Here is a 15,757-nt window from a genome sequence, read left to right on the forward strand (position 1 = left end):
CGGTAAAGCGGGCATTGGAACCTTTTCTGAGGTTTGGTCACTTGACGCAACCTGTGACCTGACCTTGAACGACCTGGGTCTGGAATTTTGGCAACATTTGCAGAAAATATGCATGATAAGGTGCACCAAAAAAAGGTGACGCGGATCACCGTCATTTTAACATATTCGCGAAAAACTTAAGATAGGCGTAAAAACGCCCCACTTCCAAACGGCGCAGGATATAAGGACTTGCATGAAGGGATAAACGTTTTCTTTTGCTGCATTTTTGGGATTCGCTACCATAAAACAATGCGCAAAAGTGAACCTAAGCCTTATCATATAATGAGCGTCGTGGAATGGATGCGGCAGCACTGGCTGAACTTCAGTTGCAGAAAACAGTTATTAATTGCGAAATGGTTTTTCACTAATTTCAGTCCATCCTCTAGTGAGGGTCACAGGAATCGTTTCGTTGACTCCGATACGCATTCGCAAACACGGTATCATTTTACATGCTACCAATTGCCTTGAATAAAACAGCAGCCCTTTATAACATTGGGCCCTGGTGGAATAGCATTGTGCGAAGAGCATCAACCATCAATGTCAAACATCACGACTCGTCTATACGAGACACCACATGATGGACATGTAGCAGACTCACTGAATCGTCAGGATGACATATAGGCATGTAGCTTTAGAGCGAAAAACCGACATTTGCTCGGATACGAATAACCACTCATGTTCCCCAACCCACACACAACACACATATCGTCAATTGTAGTAATTATGGTAGTCGGTGGTGACTGACAGAGCTGCCTGGCCGAGTAGGTGTAGGATAGGGCCCACATTACAGAGCGTCTGACGTGGTGGGTGGGTGGGTGGCTCAGCGAGGCATATATAGACTCCCGCCATCGATACCGACACCACACTCGACATCTCGGCACGGGCCGACGCTCCGCCATGATCGGCGCGGTTCACCTTCTGCTGGTCTGCCTCAGCGCCTCCTTCGCAGCCGAAAATGGTGAGCTCTTTCTAAGTTTTGCACGACATGCTTAGCCCGTTACTTGATATAAGATAATTGTAGAAACCCTCGCCACGCTCAAGTCATAATAAGGACAAATTTTGAAATCAAATGATAGGCCGTGACCAGTTTTGATTAAGGACGCGGAAAGAACAGCTTAAATTAGCTAGACGTTTCAAAATCTACCAATCAACGTATCTTGTCAAAACCAAAAGGTAGACGTCAAACCGTAGGTAACCCTAACCGGGACACGGTGGCGGGCAAATACACGTTCATTGCAATTCAAACTTTTCGAGCAAGTTCACATTCAACCATATGTTGCAAGCTGCAAATGGCTTCAAAATGTGCGTAGCACGCAACGTGTTCACTGCTTATAGAAATGTATTATAAGAGCTGCCGTCAAATCCTGCTGCTGAATATCCACGACCGAGTGATCTTTGGCCTCAAAATGTCGGAGTTCTGCACAGGCTCGCTGATGGCTGTCAGCGAGCTACCGAATAGTTCCTAAAATGAAGGACTTGCTGAAGAATTAACTTGACCCTATTATACCTATGTCTATTTAACCATGCGACCAGCCCGTTAAATTCCAGCATTGCCTTCCCTTACCCAAACTGATGCCGAAAGATGGGATGGAGGATGCATGCATTTGATGATGCCTGATGGCCGAATGCCGCCTGAAATGACCCGATTTCCGCGCTTGGGCGCCTCTAAGTCACAGCACCATCAGCAGCGGCGCCCAGCCCGGCACCCCTGCCGGACGTGCGACTCAGGGTGGAGTCAAAACAGAGTCACAGAGGCTCCACCAGGGGAGGCGCCTCGGTGTCATCGCGGTCTGAGGCTCGGGGCGGAGCCAGCGAGAGACTCCGACTGACTGACCTTGACCTCAGCCTCGAGAAGGTCGCTCGCGCAGAGACCAGAGCGGTTACCCGCAGCACCTCATCCGGAGCCGGAGCCTACGATCAGTTCGCCGACACCAGAGGAGGTGAGTGAGGTCTTCTGCCGCCGGCTGAAGATGCATAGTCCTGGAATGTTTGGCAATGTTTATCCGTAATTCAGAATACCTCTTGGTATCCAGTTATCATGAAACCTGTGGGTTTCATGGTAATTCGGTGTCATTTTCATGATCTGTCCATCTGTTTTTTTTTTGTTTTTTTACTTTTGACTTCGCCGGTTAGTGGGGCTTGGCCCTGTCGGCGAATTTCGTCATGGATCTTGCGTCGGCCCTTGCATACGGAGTTAGAACAATTCCATAAAAGTGTCTTCCTGCAAAACATAAGGATGAAAGCATTAACTACGTATAACTCGCACATCTCCGGCAGACGCCAACTCTATCGGCGCCCGAAAGGCGACCTCGTCCACCCACTCAATCAGCTTCGGCAACACGACCGGAGGCGCCTACACCGGCGTGGTCACCGGCGCCAACGCCCGCTTCTCCGGAGAGCTCAACGCCACCACCTCACAGGAGGGAGGCGCCATCCGGCGCAGCAAGCGAACAGACGAGGCGGCCAACATCGTCCAGTCTGGCGCCAGCAAAAACAAGGGTTTCTTTACGTTCAGGAACTTGGCTGATAGTGAAGTGAAGCGCTCCGCCGAAGGTGAGTGAAGTGGTGATAGTTTTGAAGATCTGTCTAGAATGCTGATCTAGGAGGCTGACTTGCATTGCCGGACACTTATCGAGTGATCGCTCGGACACGAATGGTACCTCCTAAACTCAAATAACCTGACCAAACTTCTCTTTGAGGACTGGAAGGTGAGCACTGGCCATGGACTACTGGAGACGCTGAATAACTATATGGACGGTGTGTGGTAGCTTTGGCCGTTAAGTGATCTCGATGGACTACATCTTACCTTACCCTTATTTGATCGGCTTTGAATTTGACCTGACTCTGACCGGAACTTTCTCCGTTCAGCCGGCCCAGCGCCGAGCCGGGAGCGTGAGACTGTGGCCTCACGGGCCGTTCAGACGGGTCACAGCGAGGGATCTGCGGTCGTCTTCACTAATGGCACCGCCGCCAACTTGGCCTCATCGACCGAAGATTCGCCAGGATCCAGGAGAGACCTGGTGGGGAGGTCGAATGTTGCCGGCAACGCCTCTTCCATCGGCCACGGCTTCTTCCGGCATAGTGTTGAGTCCGATTCAGGTAAGGGTTCCGTGTTCTCATTGTGCGATGTGGTTCTTTACGCTAATGTAGTCTGCAACAAGTGATAAATTTGAAGAGAATTTGAAGGTAATTTGAAGAACATATCAGCACTCTAAATTATTATGCAAATGGTTTCGCAAGAATCTGTCATTAGTATTAAAAAGACTGTTTGTTGGTATTCATTGGTTTTTTGAACGACGCTGATTCCACCCGCAGAGTTGGCGGCGAACCGGACTGCCCTGAGGGCGCTGGCCGTTACCTCCGGCGATGGTGAGACGCGTCGGCGAGCGATCCTCCACCAGAGCGCCGATTCCGGCGGCGCCGGCAGGCACGCCGGGCGAACATCATCTACCCCCGGCGCAGACAGCACCATCAGCGAGCGCATGAGCGTCGCCGAGGCCCGCCAGAGTCACCTGGCCAGCAGCAGGGGCCAGGGCAACTTCAGCGTCAGCAGTGAAGCTCAGATGGTGACCGAGGTGCAGAAGCCGAATGCGTAGACGGTGTCGGCGTCTGATGTCATATCGGCACTGCCGCCGTCGTTGTATGCGAGAAGAAAGGCACCGATGGGCGAGAACCCCGCCGTGGGGCCAGGCTGGCAGCATTGTATAACAAAAATGTGACTGCTCGATGGCCGGTGATAAATGATCGCTGTCTGCCATTAGAGCAACTTGCGAGTAATAAGCCTTGAGTGCCAACTACCATGGCAATACATTCTTCAGAATATATTATGATAAAGTTTGGAAATGCTTCATAAATAAATAAATGTCTCCGTTTTTCCTTTTTCTTTTATTTTTACATTATCTTTTTTATGTTTTCTACAAGTGAAGCGGCAAAAAAAGTACTTACGTAATGTTTTATAAGCACCTTTCTCTAACGCTGATTCACTATGGCTTTGAGCCTCTCTGTAACGGACACTAATGAGTAATTTTCAATATTTAGGCAGTCCCAAAACCCGGTATTTTAGTTCGGGAAGAATCCATCGAACCTCATTCACAAGCGCTCATCACTGGAAGTGCGCATGCGTTTATAGACCCTGCGTTACAGGTGACCTTTACTCCGTCCGAATCGGCGCGATGTTCCGTGTCTCCTGCCTGACATCGCCCCGGATACAGCCGCTGGGTCACAGGGACGTGAGCCTGACGCTGAGCTGGTGACGGTGATGACCCTGACCTTTACAGGGTCGGCGGGCGGCGAGGGGTGGACGGGCGACAACTGCTTTTACCGGTCGGGGGTGAGGGTGGGGGGCACTAATCTCAGACGGGGTCGAAGTCTCTAACAAAGGGAGCAGAAAAATACCATCGTGTGATGTCTGACAGCAGGTGCACCGTGACTCATGCAAAGTTAAGATGCACCAAACATTTCGAGCAATAAAAGCATGGCGTGTATCATGTCGTGTGACACCCAAAATCAGTCTGCTATCGTAGGAAGACCTGTCTACAACCCCCTTGGATTAAATTGCCTTCCTCATTTCTTCTTCTTCCTCCTCTTCTTCTTCTTCATCATCTTCATCTTCTTCCTCTTCTCCTTCTTCTTCTTCCACTTCTTTTTTGCTTTTTTTTTCTTCTTCTTCCTCTTCTGCTTCTACATCCTTACATTCTTACACTCTTCTTAAAATCCCGTCGCCCATGTGAGACTGCGAGGACAAACGAAACTTGCATGCATATCACGGAAGCGCAGCTGGTGCTCTCTGTTAGATGCCTACGCTTTTTAGAAATAATTATAAGGTAGACCACTTTCACAGCCAAGCAAAAAAAGAAAAACATTTTGACCCTCGCCGGCCGACCTGAGTGGCTCTGAACTGGCATTTACCTTAGGTCAACGCTCAACACCCTTAGTTGACCTCACCCAAACATAACGGAGGTAAATCATTCGATGCGCCTGAGAATGGAGAGCACGATGGTGCCATAATCGCGGCGCTAGAGACATTTTTGTTGAAGATATTTACCAAAAACCGAACCCGTGCCTTGGACCACTTACCTGACCTCGGAGGTCACCGGCTGACCTGAGACCTTAAAGTCGTTTACCGATCGCTCCATCTCGTAACGGCGCACAAGCTCATTTGTTTCGGAAAGCTCAAGCTCAAAAGTGGGCGATTGGTGGGGGTGGGGGAGGGGTCGTATCCACCCCTCCGCCCTTGTATGTAGAAAAAAGTAGGTCCGGCGAGGGTTAAACGCTTGAAAATCGGAGATGCACGATACTAATGCCCGAGACTTCTTACCCGACTTCTTTTCGGCGTTCCGCTCAAATGCTTTATAGAGGTGCATTCGAGATCTACAAAAATATAGATTTCTTTTAAATTGAATATACATATAACTGGTCAGATTTTGCTTTAGTGACCACAGGCCGTTTTCACGACGGAATAGCAGGCATCTATTTAATCCCCATTTGATCCTTTGGTTCCTCAGGAATTTTAGTAGTTCTTTTTAGTAGGTTCCCCAGCTTTCGAATGAATGGTGCATTAGTTTGCTATTTTTCTATTAAATATCACATCGATTTACTTTATCTAAGGATTTATCACTAATATCAACATAAAGCGTAAGCACAATTATAAAATTATGAAATTATGAAATACTAGTACAATAGTTAAAAAAAGATACTGAGTTGCCAGGCTACAAAGAATATATTCATTTATGGCGCACGACAGACATTTAGAAAGCAGCGCCCTGTTTTATTGCACGCTGCTAGCCGCTTCCATTGGGTTTTGCAGGCCGACGTCATTGGTCGTTACACGTATGATGTCACGCGACTTGTGGCCTGTCACGGCTCTTTAATGATCTCCACTAAATGAATGCAACAATGGCCTTTTAAGTTGATCTCTGTGGCCATCTGTCTATGGAGCGACCAATATGAAAGTTGGGTGAATTTACCGGGGTTACATGACTATGAGCAAGCAAATGTGTATCAGGAATGGATTTAGGTGGATAATTGTGCTGGACCATGAGTGCTCGAACGCTCCCAATTCCACGCCGGTTTGGCTTTGGAGCCGAGACAGACGATGCGGGTCAAGGTCACCGCTGGGGTAACGGTGGATTGGCTGCGCCCGAGCACCCGTAACGCGGCACAATTCTCCATCTATGGATTTTCCTATTCGCTCAGCATTGTGATAGGCGTTCGTAATAGCATTTACTCTGCTCATGTACATACCTATCCCCGGTTATTTAAAAGAAGTTTTTGTGGGGGAATATCACGGCTTTAGGTACTCGGTGGCCCTATTCACGACTTTCAAAGAATGCTCCGATAACTAAACACCGCACAGACCTACTGCATTAGTGAATCTGACAGAAGGTCTGTGGAATTACATCCCCCCTCACCACACCCCTAAAAACTCATCCAGTGTCCAAAACCACTTTTATCGACTCGCAAAAACACACACACACACACACACATACACACACAAAGCATGGGGCATGTCAGCTCTCAGTTCATTTATCATTGTCTTTACCATGGTTCAATTGCATTGCGCGATTTAAAGCACGTGAGTGCCTATATAGTATATATGTAGAAAATAATATCTACAGCAAAACATCCAAAATTACAAAGGCTACAATGCTTAAAAAGTAGGTTCATCAAGGAAGCCCATTTTTACTTGCGTTGCGTTGCCAACCATGCGATTCCAACGCGGGCTATTCGCAACGTCTGTTAAGGCACGTTAACAACTGGGGCATTCCACGATAGATCGTACCAGGCCCGTCACCCTCATCTCTCAGATTTGAATGGAAATTGGTACAAGGGGTAATCATAGGCTCCAAAAACACCTGCCAAAATATCAGACTTCTCAGATGAAAACTTTTTGAGTTACATTGCATAATATTTTCTAAACGTTAGATTGTAAGGGTGAGTTTGATAAGCTATAACTCAAAAACGAGCTAAGCAAGCAACAAACGGTAAACAGCTTTGAACTAACGATGAATCAAAGATAAATACAGTATTTTTAAAATTGGAAAGAAAAGCTTTACATATTGAAAAAAGTCGTAGTATTTTTTTAAATTGTCTATAATGGCCCTTGGGACCAAAATTTTTGCCATTTTTATTTCTTCAAAATAAACCTCAGGTCCTTTAAAATCGACATGCAAAAAATTAGAAAGGTGTTCTTTCTATAAGTTCCTCATTTAAATGTATACAAAATGGGTTTCCGGGGGGTCGGTACGACCCCAGCTCGCCGTTTCGCCTCTAATGGAGCTAGAACCTTGGGGAAAAAACGAGCATGTGCGGCGTTACAAGATGCATCGAATGATACCACATTTTAAGGTCTTGGGTTCATTGGTGACCCCTGAGGTCATTTCAAGCGACCCAAAATTACGGGTCCGGTTTTTGATAGATAACTTCGCAACAAATGGTCGCAGAGCCGCGATTTTAGCATCTTTGTGTTTGCCTAGCTCCGGCGCGTCGAATGGTATACTGTTTGTTCTGGTGAAGTCAGCTTAAGTCGCTGACCTCGGGTAAGCACACTGCCGTGTATTTGGCTCCGCGCCCCGACCGGGCGGCCCAGCCGGCAGCCAGCCCCCGGGCATCACGTGACCGCCCCGAGTCCGCGGCAAAGCCAACCAGCGCGGCGCTGGACAAACAGCGCCGCTACAGAGATGGTTAACAGTCGGGTCAGGCCACGAAGCTGGGTGAATGAGATCATTTTGCACATCATTCGATTCGCAAGGTCTTCCCGAGTCCACTGGTAGCCTTCCCGTCTCTCTAGCTCAATTTGATCGAGAGTTATTGACGAAAAACTCTTATGACCCTAGTGACGTACGAATGACGTCACACAAGGTCAACAATGCAAAAGTGAGGCAAAAATGACTTCAATTGAACTTTCAGTAACCAGTGATATCACTAGGCAGCGTTACCACACCATTTGTAGGCTCTCTTCCGAAATCACAATTCGAGACCATTACGGTGACGCAAAATAAGTACATTTATAGAAAGAACACCTTCCTAATTTTTTGCATACTACTTAAAAATGATCCAAAAATGTTTTTAAGTAAATAAAAATTCAAAAAAATTTGGTCCCAAAGGCATAAAAATGCAAATGAAAGGAAACTCGAGGTGTTATATATCAAAAATAGTATATATTTCAAAATTTTAAAAATGCATATTATTCTTTGTTTCAATGCAAGTTCAATGCCGTATAGCATTTGGCATTTGGATTTATCCGTCTTAGAGTTACAGCCCGCCAAACTTGGGACTGCAACGCAAGATCCAAAACATGCTATACACTATAACTCAAAAACCACTCATCTGATAAGCCTGAAATTGTTACAGGAGGATTCAGAGCCCCTGATTACCCCTTAGACCAATTATCGTTAAAATCCGAGAGATGAGGGTGTCAAATTGGGAAAAAGTGGTACGATCTATCGTGGAATGCCCCAACTGACAAGCCGCCACCGCTGCCACTTATTCATAGATGGTTGATATCGCAGCTTGGGCGTCAGCAGCGCGGCCCACAACGCGTCGGCGCCAGCGCACGCAGCTGTTGGCACTCGGCAGCCGGTGTTGCGACTTAACGGCCGGCCGGCCCCATGAAGGAGAAGCTCTTGGTGAAGCTTTGTGATCGCCTCATAGCCGCCTTGGATGTCATCTTTCTTGGCAGATCCATCCGTTCAGATGGTACGGTGCAGTCTGGATAAAGGACGAAGTCCAACGCCGCTAACCCCGCGACCGCCACCCCACAACGTGGCCGCAGACCGAACGGGCGTGAGGGCCGTAAGGGCCACCCCGCCATCCGGTAGGTGGCTGAGCAGCCGGGCGCAGCGGCGCCTGGGCGGCGGCCGCGCTGAGATGAAGTCCCAAACCGCCATGTCGCCATCACCGCCATCACCATTGCTGCAGCTGTTCCCAACCGCCTCAATCGCCGCCGTTTTGCCAGCAGTCGCGCCGCGGAATGGCAGAAGCTCCAGAGTAGCCTCCAGCGCCCCTCTCCGCACGTGTGCAGGTGCACTGCGGCCGCCGGGTCCGACGTCCAGGCAGAACATGATATTTCCATGCTGCTCCGACGGTGGGCTGGTCTTGTTTGGGCGTTCCTCCACTGTGACGTCGGTCACGCCTGCCCCGGCCAGGGCGCAGAGGCCGACGTGTCACCATCCGGTTGCAGTCCTCAGTCGGGTCGCAACGTGTACCTCTTCCGCAGCGTGGAGCGCGCTCCCGCTGGGCAGCGATACAGCCAAAAGTAGCATAGCATGCGGGCGGCCAGCGCTGCGCCGGACAGCGGACCCATGCCGGGGGTATGCCGGTCTCGGCCATTAGCGGGGTCGTCGGGGCCGAGGCTGTACATACAGCTGGTGACCGCGTGAGCCGCCAATCGAAGCTCACGGCTTATAAGCTCGACGCGGGCATCACACGCCGTCCCGATGGGAGCTCCACGACGCCGCCGCGAACTCCAGCGCAGCTCGCAGCGCGAAGACCAGTACGGACGGCCGGGGCAAACGGCGTGCGGGAGTCGCAGGCGACGTTCTGCGGACAGAAAGGGTTGGGCATAAGCTGGTCGGCAGGACACTCTTGAGCCGAGCCTTTGATGTAATTACAGATGATCCAGAAGCATGCACACAAATTCATGACACACTATTCTCATTTATGTATTTGCTACATATGATATGATATAGCAGCTCATGATCAGTGACGCATTCTGGGCAATATGTTCTAAAGTGAAGTAACTGAAGTTACAGCTTAAAAGCTTAAAAAAACAGCTTAAAAAAACACACACACACATTCGATAGCTTATGAGAATAACATGCCTTGTGTGCTTAATGCAGGAAAATATTTTTTTCACTTTTTTAGAAACAGCAAAAGAGTTGTCAACAAGCCATGTCAACTATCTTAACAATTTTTATGGAAACTGCTCTAGCTAGCTTAAAGTTCCACAACGTTTCCGGAGCACCGTACCCAAACTCTGTTCATGTTACAAGAAAAAACAGTAATAATGCCTCCTAATTTTGAATGAAATATAGGTATGAGTAATTTGATTTGGAAAGCAACAAATTTCCGCACATCATTTTAGCAAAATTACTATTTTCTTCAGCCATCAGGTTACACAAAACTATAGTAAACTTTATGATCTAGTTTACACAAAACCAAAGCCCCGATTTTAACAAATGTAGATAAAATTTAAACAATTTTAAAAAATGTATCGTGGAGAAAATGAAAAGTGTAGATTTGTAAAGCCGGGATATTTCAATTTCACGGATTAGGCACTTAAAGAAATATCTTCACCTTTCTTTGAGCCACCAGCCTTCACCCAAGTTTTACACGAATGTAGTGAAGCAGACAATGTGGCAACTCAAAATTGTGATGGTTTGAGATAATTATGACGGTAAAAGAAAAAGCAACACAAGGTTCCTTACCCTCGTTTTTTCACATGGGTTCAGATGAGGCTTCAACTGTTGCCGACCTGAGGAGCTATAGGAACTTGAGCTTTCCAAAACTCAATTTCTAAGGGCACTGAGCAGTGTTTGGCTTTCACACGAATGCGATAGTAAGTTATATGAAGTTGACAAAGCAAGCAAAGCAAAGCATGATGCCCCGCTCGTCCGCCCGCGACCACGCCCCGCGTCCGACTCCCGACCGCCGCGTGACCCGAGGCGCCCGGCGGTCACGTGACCTACCGGCCGGGACTGCAAACGGCCCTCACCACCATTCTTGTATGACGTCATATCCTACTGAGGTGCTGATTGGTCGGAATTAGATACCTGAAGGTAATTATCTGCCGTAGTTATTTTTGTTTCATTGTTTTGCGTGTTTTCTTATATGAAATGTAATTAAAAAATTTGTCATATTTTTATCACCATTAAAACATAACTGAATAGGTATAAAAGAGAACTCGATATATACTTTCCTTGTTTTTAAGAATTCCGGAATTAGATACCCGAGGGAGCAAAGAGGGAGCAAGTTGCCACGCTGATTTAATACCTCATAGTCGAAAGGTGGGCTACTAGAACCAAAAATTGCTGTGTTTGTAAATAAATAAGTGATTTGAGGGCAAAAAATGCCCGGATTTAAACTTCTAAAATTATTTTGAACATAAAATATTTCAGTTTGAGGGATGTTAAGGCCTCTAAGGGTAGGTACTTTTTAGGTATCAAATAAGTTCCTCTGCGAAAGTTCCGTCGTGAAAACGGCCACAATGTTTTAAAATGGCACCTAATTTTCACCATGATTCAGGTTGCGAGGTGTATAATTTTCCATCCATGGACCATGATCTCGTTACCAGTCAGCAGTTCTCTGAACTTCACAAACAATAAAAAAAAAACGGAGGATTTTCAAAGTGTAACTGCGTACAACACAGAGACCACGTGGTCACCGACCTCTTGACATTGCAGCCATGAGCGCCATGAACGATATGCATTTAAGAGGCCACATTTTAGCGTTCAACTGATGGGACCCTGTGTCCGGTTGACGTTCATGACCTTCCGACCTGTGACCAGTGACGAGCGGCGCGACCCACGCAAAGCTAGGGGCGCCGACACTGGCTAGGACTATCGGGCGGTTTTAAGTGGCATAAAAACAGGCCACACATCGAACGTTCTACTTTGTCTAGTTTTTATATCTTTATCTGGTTATAAATTAGTTTTTAGGCTCTTCGATTGGTGTCAAAGTTTTCTTATTAGAACTAATGTCAGTCAGAGCCAGTCACTTAGCACTCAGAGTTGGAATTCCGTTGGTCCAGTAAGGCGTCTTTTGGAGCGTCAAACGAGCGAGCGCGAGAGTGAGCACTGCAGGTGCAGGAGTGTAACTGAGACTTCAAACTGACTTTTGCACTGTGCAGGCGCTGGACTGAGCCTTCAGCTGAACACCATTGACTAATGGGTGTTGTCCACCACTCATTCTTAGACTGTCACCGAAACTGAGATTTGCAACGAAATGCGCACTATGGTGAGGCGTTTGAAAGTGCTCAACGACGGGCATCTGCAGCAGTCTCAATTTCTTTTTAGCTCCGAGATCACGTGACAGGCGGAGTTTAACCCGCGCCCTGCTGGGGGGGGGGGGGTGTTTGAACACCCCCCCCTTGTGGTTTTTCGCGAATATCTCAAAAACGGCGGCGCGGAACGCCGCCGTTTTTGGTACACCTTATCATACATCAATTCTACACATGCACACTGGTCCAGATTCACGAAGAAGTCGATCAAAAATAATTTTTGAGTGAACTGAGTTCAAATCCACATGAAAAGGATCTATAAGCATAAACATGACCGAATTTCTACATTTTACCTCAGAAACCGAAAATAACGAGTGATCTTAGTTGGCCAGCTTTAACAAACACACTGATTTGTAACAAAACTGTTTATATGTCACATCATAACACACACTGAAAGTTGGCAACTTTATGCCTCCCCTCCCCATCATAACACACACTGAAAGTTCATCTCCGCGACCAGCAAGACAACCACCACCACCACCACCCAGGCTCTACAGCTTCGCCGAAGGAGCCCGAAGGAGGGCCAGGACCTCTGAAGGAAACTGGTCCGTGGCCGTGGTCGTCGGAATCTTCAGCTTCCGCATCCGGAGGGGGCTGATCAAGGGGTCGGAAGTTTCAAGAAGCCGGTGGACCAGGTCGGTGTTGGACTGAACCCGGGAAATCTGGCGCGAATGGTGCTCCCGGATTGCCTTGAAGTCCTTGTTCCTGGCTTCTTGGGCTTCCTCTGACATCGCCCCCAGGGGAAGGAGCATGCCGGCGGAGACAGTGGGAGCATGGATCAGGAGCTTATGGACCGACTGGGGCATCCTGAACCAACCATACTGACTGACCAACATCCTGGCCGTCTCAACCGCGTACACGCCGAACCGCTCTTCGTCGAGGTGGAAGTTGGAGGACGCAGCGCGGAGGAGGTAGCTGAAGCGGCGGATCAGGGTGGAATCAAGGCCCAGGATGTCCGCAGACGTTTCGTGCTCCAAGAAGAAGCGGCGGGCCGAGTTGCCGTCGTTGGTCGTTCCAGCTCCGCCAGGAAGGGGCTGGTCGATCAATAGCCCCAAACGCTGACGAAACTCGGTCTGGATCCGCTGCTTCTGTTCCTTGACGATCCGCTGCTTCTCCTTCTCCACGGGCCTGCCACTCGCAGAACGGGAGTCGGTACGCGATGTGAAGGAACATCTCCATCGACCGGATCCAGCAGTGGAGGGTGGAGATTCCGTGCTGAGTCCGGTCTCCTGCAATGGGCCGGGCCAAGACTCCGTCGATGTTGTTCATCTCCGTAGGCTTGGCCCCGCAGATGTTTCAGACCTGTTGCGACCGGATGCCCTGGATGGCGTTGTGGACCTTGCCGTCAATCATGGTCAACGTCATCTCATGGCGGACGGAGATGGTGACGTCGTTAGTGAGTTGGACGACTGACGGCGTGAGTGACTCCACCTCCTGCTGGAGTTGGAAGTAGGTGGCGGTGGTCAACTCCTTGGACTCCTTCTCGAAGATGAAGCTGATCGGACGGCAGAAGAAAGTGGAGTTTGGCTTCGGGTTCGCCCAGATCACTCGGCCATCCTCGGTCCGGAGCCGCAGAGGGACCATACTCGCCAGGAACATGGTAGTCATCGACGTCCGTTGATTGTCGATGGCGGTAGACTTGTTGACCGGTAGCGCCGTCAAACCCGTATTTGGAGGTCAGGATCAAGGAGCCTTGAGCTGCCGACGATTGGATGACCGACGCCTGGAGCGTGCACAGCCTTGACGCCGTGTGGTCAAGCAACTGCTGCACGGGGACAGAAGCGCCCCGGTCGTCGACAACAACTCCAGCCGGATGGCATCGCTTCTTGGCATCCAATACGAAGTTGAACTGCGGGAAGATGTCGGCGACGTGGTCCTTTGATGTCTCACGGACCTCTTGGTACGCAGCTCGTGTCCTGTTGGTGTTGAAGAGCAACACGAGAGCTTCGTCGGCCGACAGCGTTTTCGGAAGCGATGGAGGGGGTCCGCGGTACGATGCCTGCACCACAGTAGGGTCCGGGCCGTCTGCCGCAATCACTTTCTTGATGATGTCGGCTTCGGTTTTCCTCCCCTCCTTCCTCAGAGTCATCTGAGCCGCGTACGCCAGCTGCTCGCCGGTGAATCCTTGGTCGAGGAGCTGGGACACGTTGCGGCGCCTGGTGGGGGAGGAGACGAGGGTGAAGGCAGCCGGCATCTGCGACGGTCGTCCGCGGCCATCCATCGGGTCATCTTGCCCAGGAGCTGCAGGTGCCAGGATCGCCACTGGAACAGATTCGAGAAGCCAGACTGCATGTTTGTCGAGCATCTTCGCGAAGATCCGTCGAACTCCAGGAGCATCCCAGCGTCGATGCATCCTCTTCCGGTGATCAAGAACGACGTCCCGGATGACAGAATGGTCAGGCACACGTCCAGGAGGAACCGAAAGACACAAGAACTCGACACCAGCTTGCAATGCCTCGTCCGACATCAGGGGACCGGCTCCCAGCATCGCCTCCAGAAGCTCCCTACGGGTGGGGGACGCCATCTCATTGAGTGGATCTGAAACGGGAAAATCTAATTTACTGCTAAAGTAGCAAAAAGTAGCAAAACCTTTTCCTACCAAGTGAAGAGTGATGTCGTAGGTATCACATGATATGGGTTTGATTTTGTACTTTGCTGTCCTTCTGTACGATTTCATCCGATGAACAAACAACAAGCGACCGCACGACCACATGTGATTCCAACCAAAGGGAATTCTCCCAGTATTGGCTCAAAAGGGGAAACGACCACTTGGTTGGGAAGTTGCCATCCTTGGGTGACTGGAGGTACCACAAAAACTTGGAGACACGAACGTTCACTGGTGAGCACACGAGCACAACTCGTCACTTGCTGAGAAGCGGCACAAAGAGGGGAAAAATCCTCACTTTTAAACGCGCACTGCTCCCGATCAGAGGGCTCGGGAACCAAACTAAAAGCATATCTCGGTTCCCCAGGAACATAACAAAAGAAAAATAACCCTGGAATAAGTAAATTCGAAAACAGCAAATATTATTTTAGATCGGGTCTTACGTGAATCTGGACCAGCGTGACATGTTGTGAAAATTTCAGACCAAGGTCATTCAAGGTCAGGTCACCAGCTCACTTGAAGTGACCTCACCTCATAAAAAGTTTCAATGTCTGTCATAGCTACACCGAGTGACCGATCGCTTTGAAAGTTTCAGCGATTGCTTAGAGCAATAGCATGTACAAAATGTATATCTCAGAATTTTGATATCGATGACCTAAGGTCAGGTCAATTTTGCGACCTCCCCATTATAAGTCAATGGGAGAAAATTGAAATGCGCCTCTTTTGGACGAAAGACATTATAAACACTCCCAAACACCGAATTACAAGTGGTTTAGACACACTGAACACGAAAATGGTGTCCGTGACCCTTGTTTATGCCTGAGGTCATCTTAGGTCACGAATGGTATCTAACAGTTTTTCGCAAATAACTTTTGATAGAGGCATGCTAGAGCGATGAAAAAGCCTTAGATGTGTTCAGCTAGACGATACGGATCGACTGATATGCAACATGACCCTTTCCGGTCAGGTCATGACCTTGACCTGAGGTCAAATTTTCAAGTTGACCTTTCAAGGTCAAGTTATAGTTCATTCGATGCGTCTTGACGAGAGGAACACGATGCTGGTAAAAATAAGCTCGTACAAGGCTTGGGTCAAAAGTTGTTGCAGAAAAACTG

General features: G+C 48.8%; 1 protein-coding gene across 1 annotated transcript; it reads left to right on the forward strand.

Moving 5' to 3' along the window:
* The first annotated feature begins 815 nt into the window (after window positions 1-815).
* Window positions 816-3,915, forward strand: LOC122379739. Its single transcript, XM_043362149.1, has 5 exons — window positions 816-997; window positions 1,710-1,979; window positions 2,317-2,592; window positions 2,908-3,138; window positions 3,355-3,915. Exons 1-5 carry the CDS (start codon window positions 937-939, stop codon window positions 3,633-3,635), a joined length of 1,119 nt encoding a protein of 372 aa, XP_043218084.1. The 5' UTR covers window positions 816-936; the 3' UTR covers window positions 3,636-3,915.
* Window positions 3,916-15,757: the final 11,842 nt, after the last annotated feature.

The sequence above is a fragment of the Amphibalanus amphitrite genome, unplaced genomic scaffold, assembly GCF_019059575.1.
Source record: "Amphibalanus amphitrite isolate SeventyFive unplaced genomic scaffold, NRLGWU_Aamphi_draft 000083F_arrow, whole genome shotgun sequence".
Classification (NCBI taxonomy): domain Eukaryota; kingdom Metazoa; phylum Arthropoda; class Thecostraca; order Balanomorpha; family Balanidae; genus Amphibalanus; species Amphibalanus amphitrite.

Coding starts and splice junctions, on each gene's coding strand:
- LOC122379739 (XM_043362149.1), top strand. CDS start 937: ATGATCGGCGCGGTTCACCTTCTGCTGGTCTGCCTCAGCGCCTCCTTC. Junction 1,980..2,316: donor GTTCGCCGACACCAGAGGAG/GTGAGTGAGGTC, acceptor CATCTCCGGCAG/ACGCCAACTCTATCGGCGCC. Junction 2,593..2,907: donor AGTGAAGCGCTCCGCCGAAG/GTGAGTGAAGTG, acceptor TTCTCCGTTCAG/CCGGCCCAGCGCCGAGCCGG.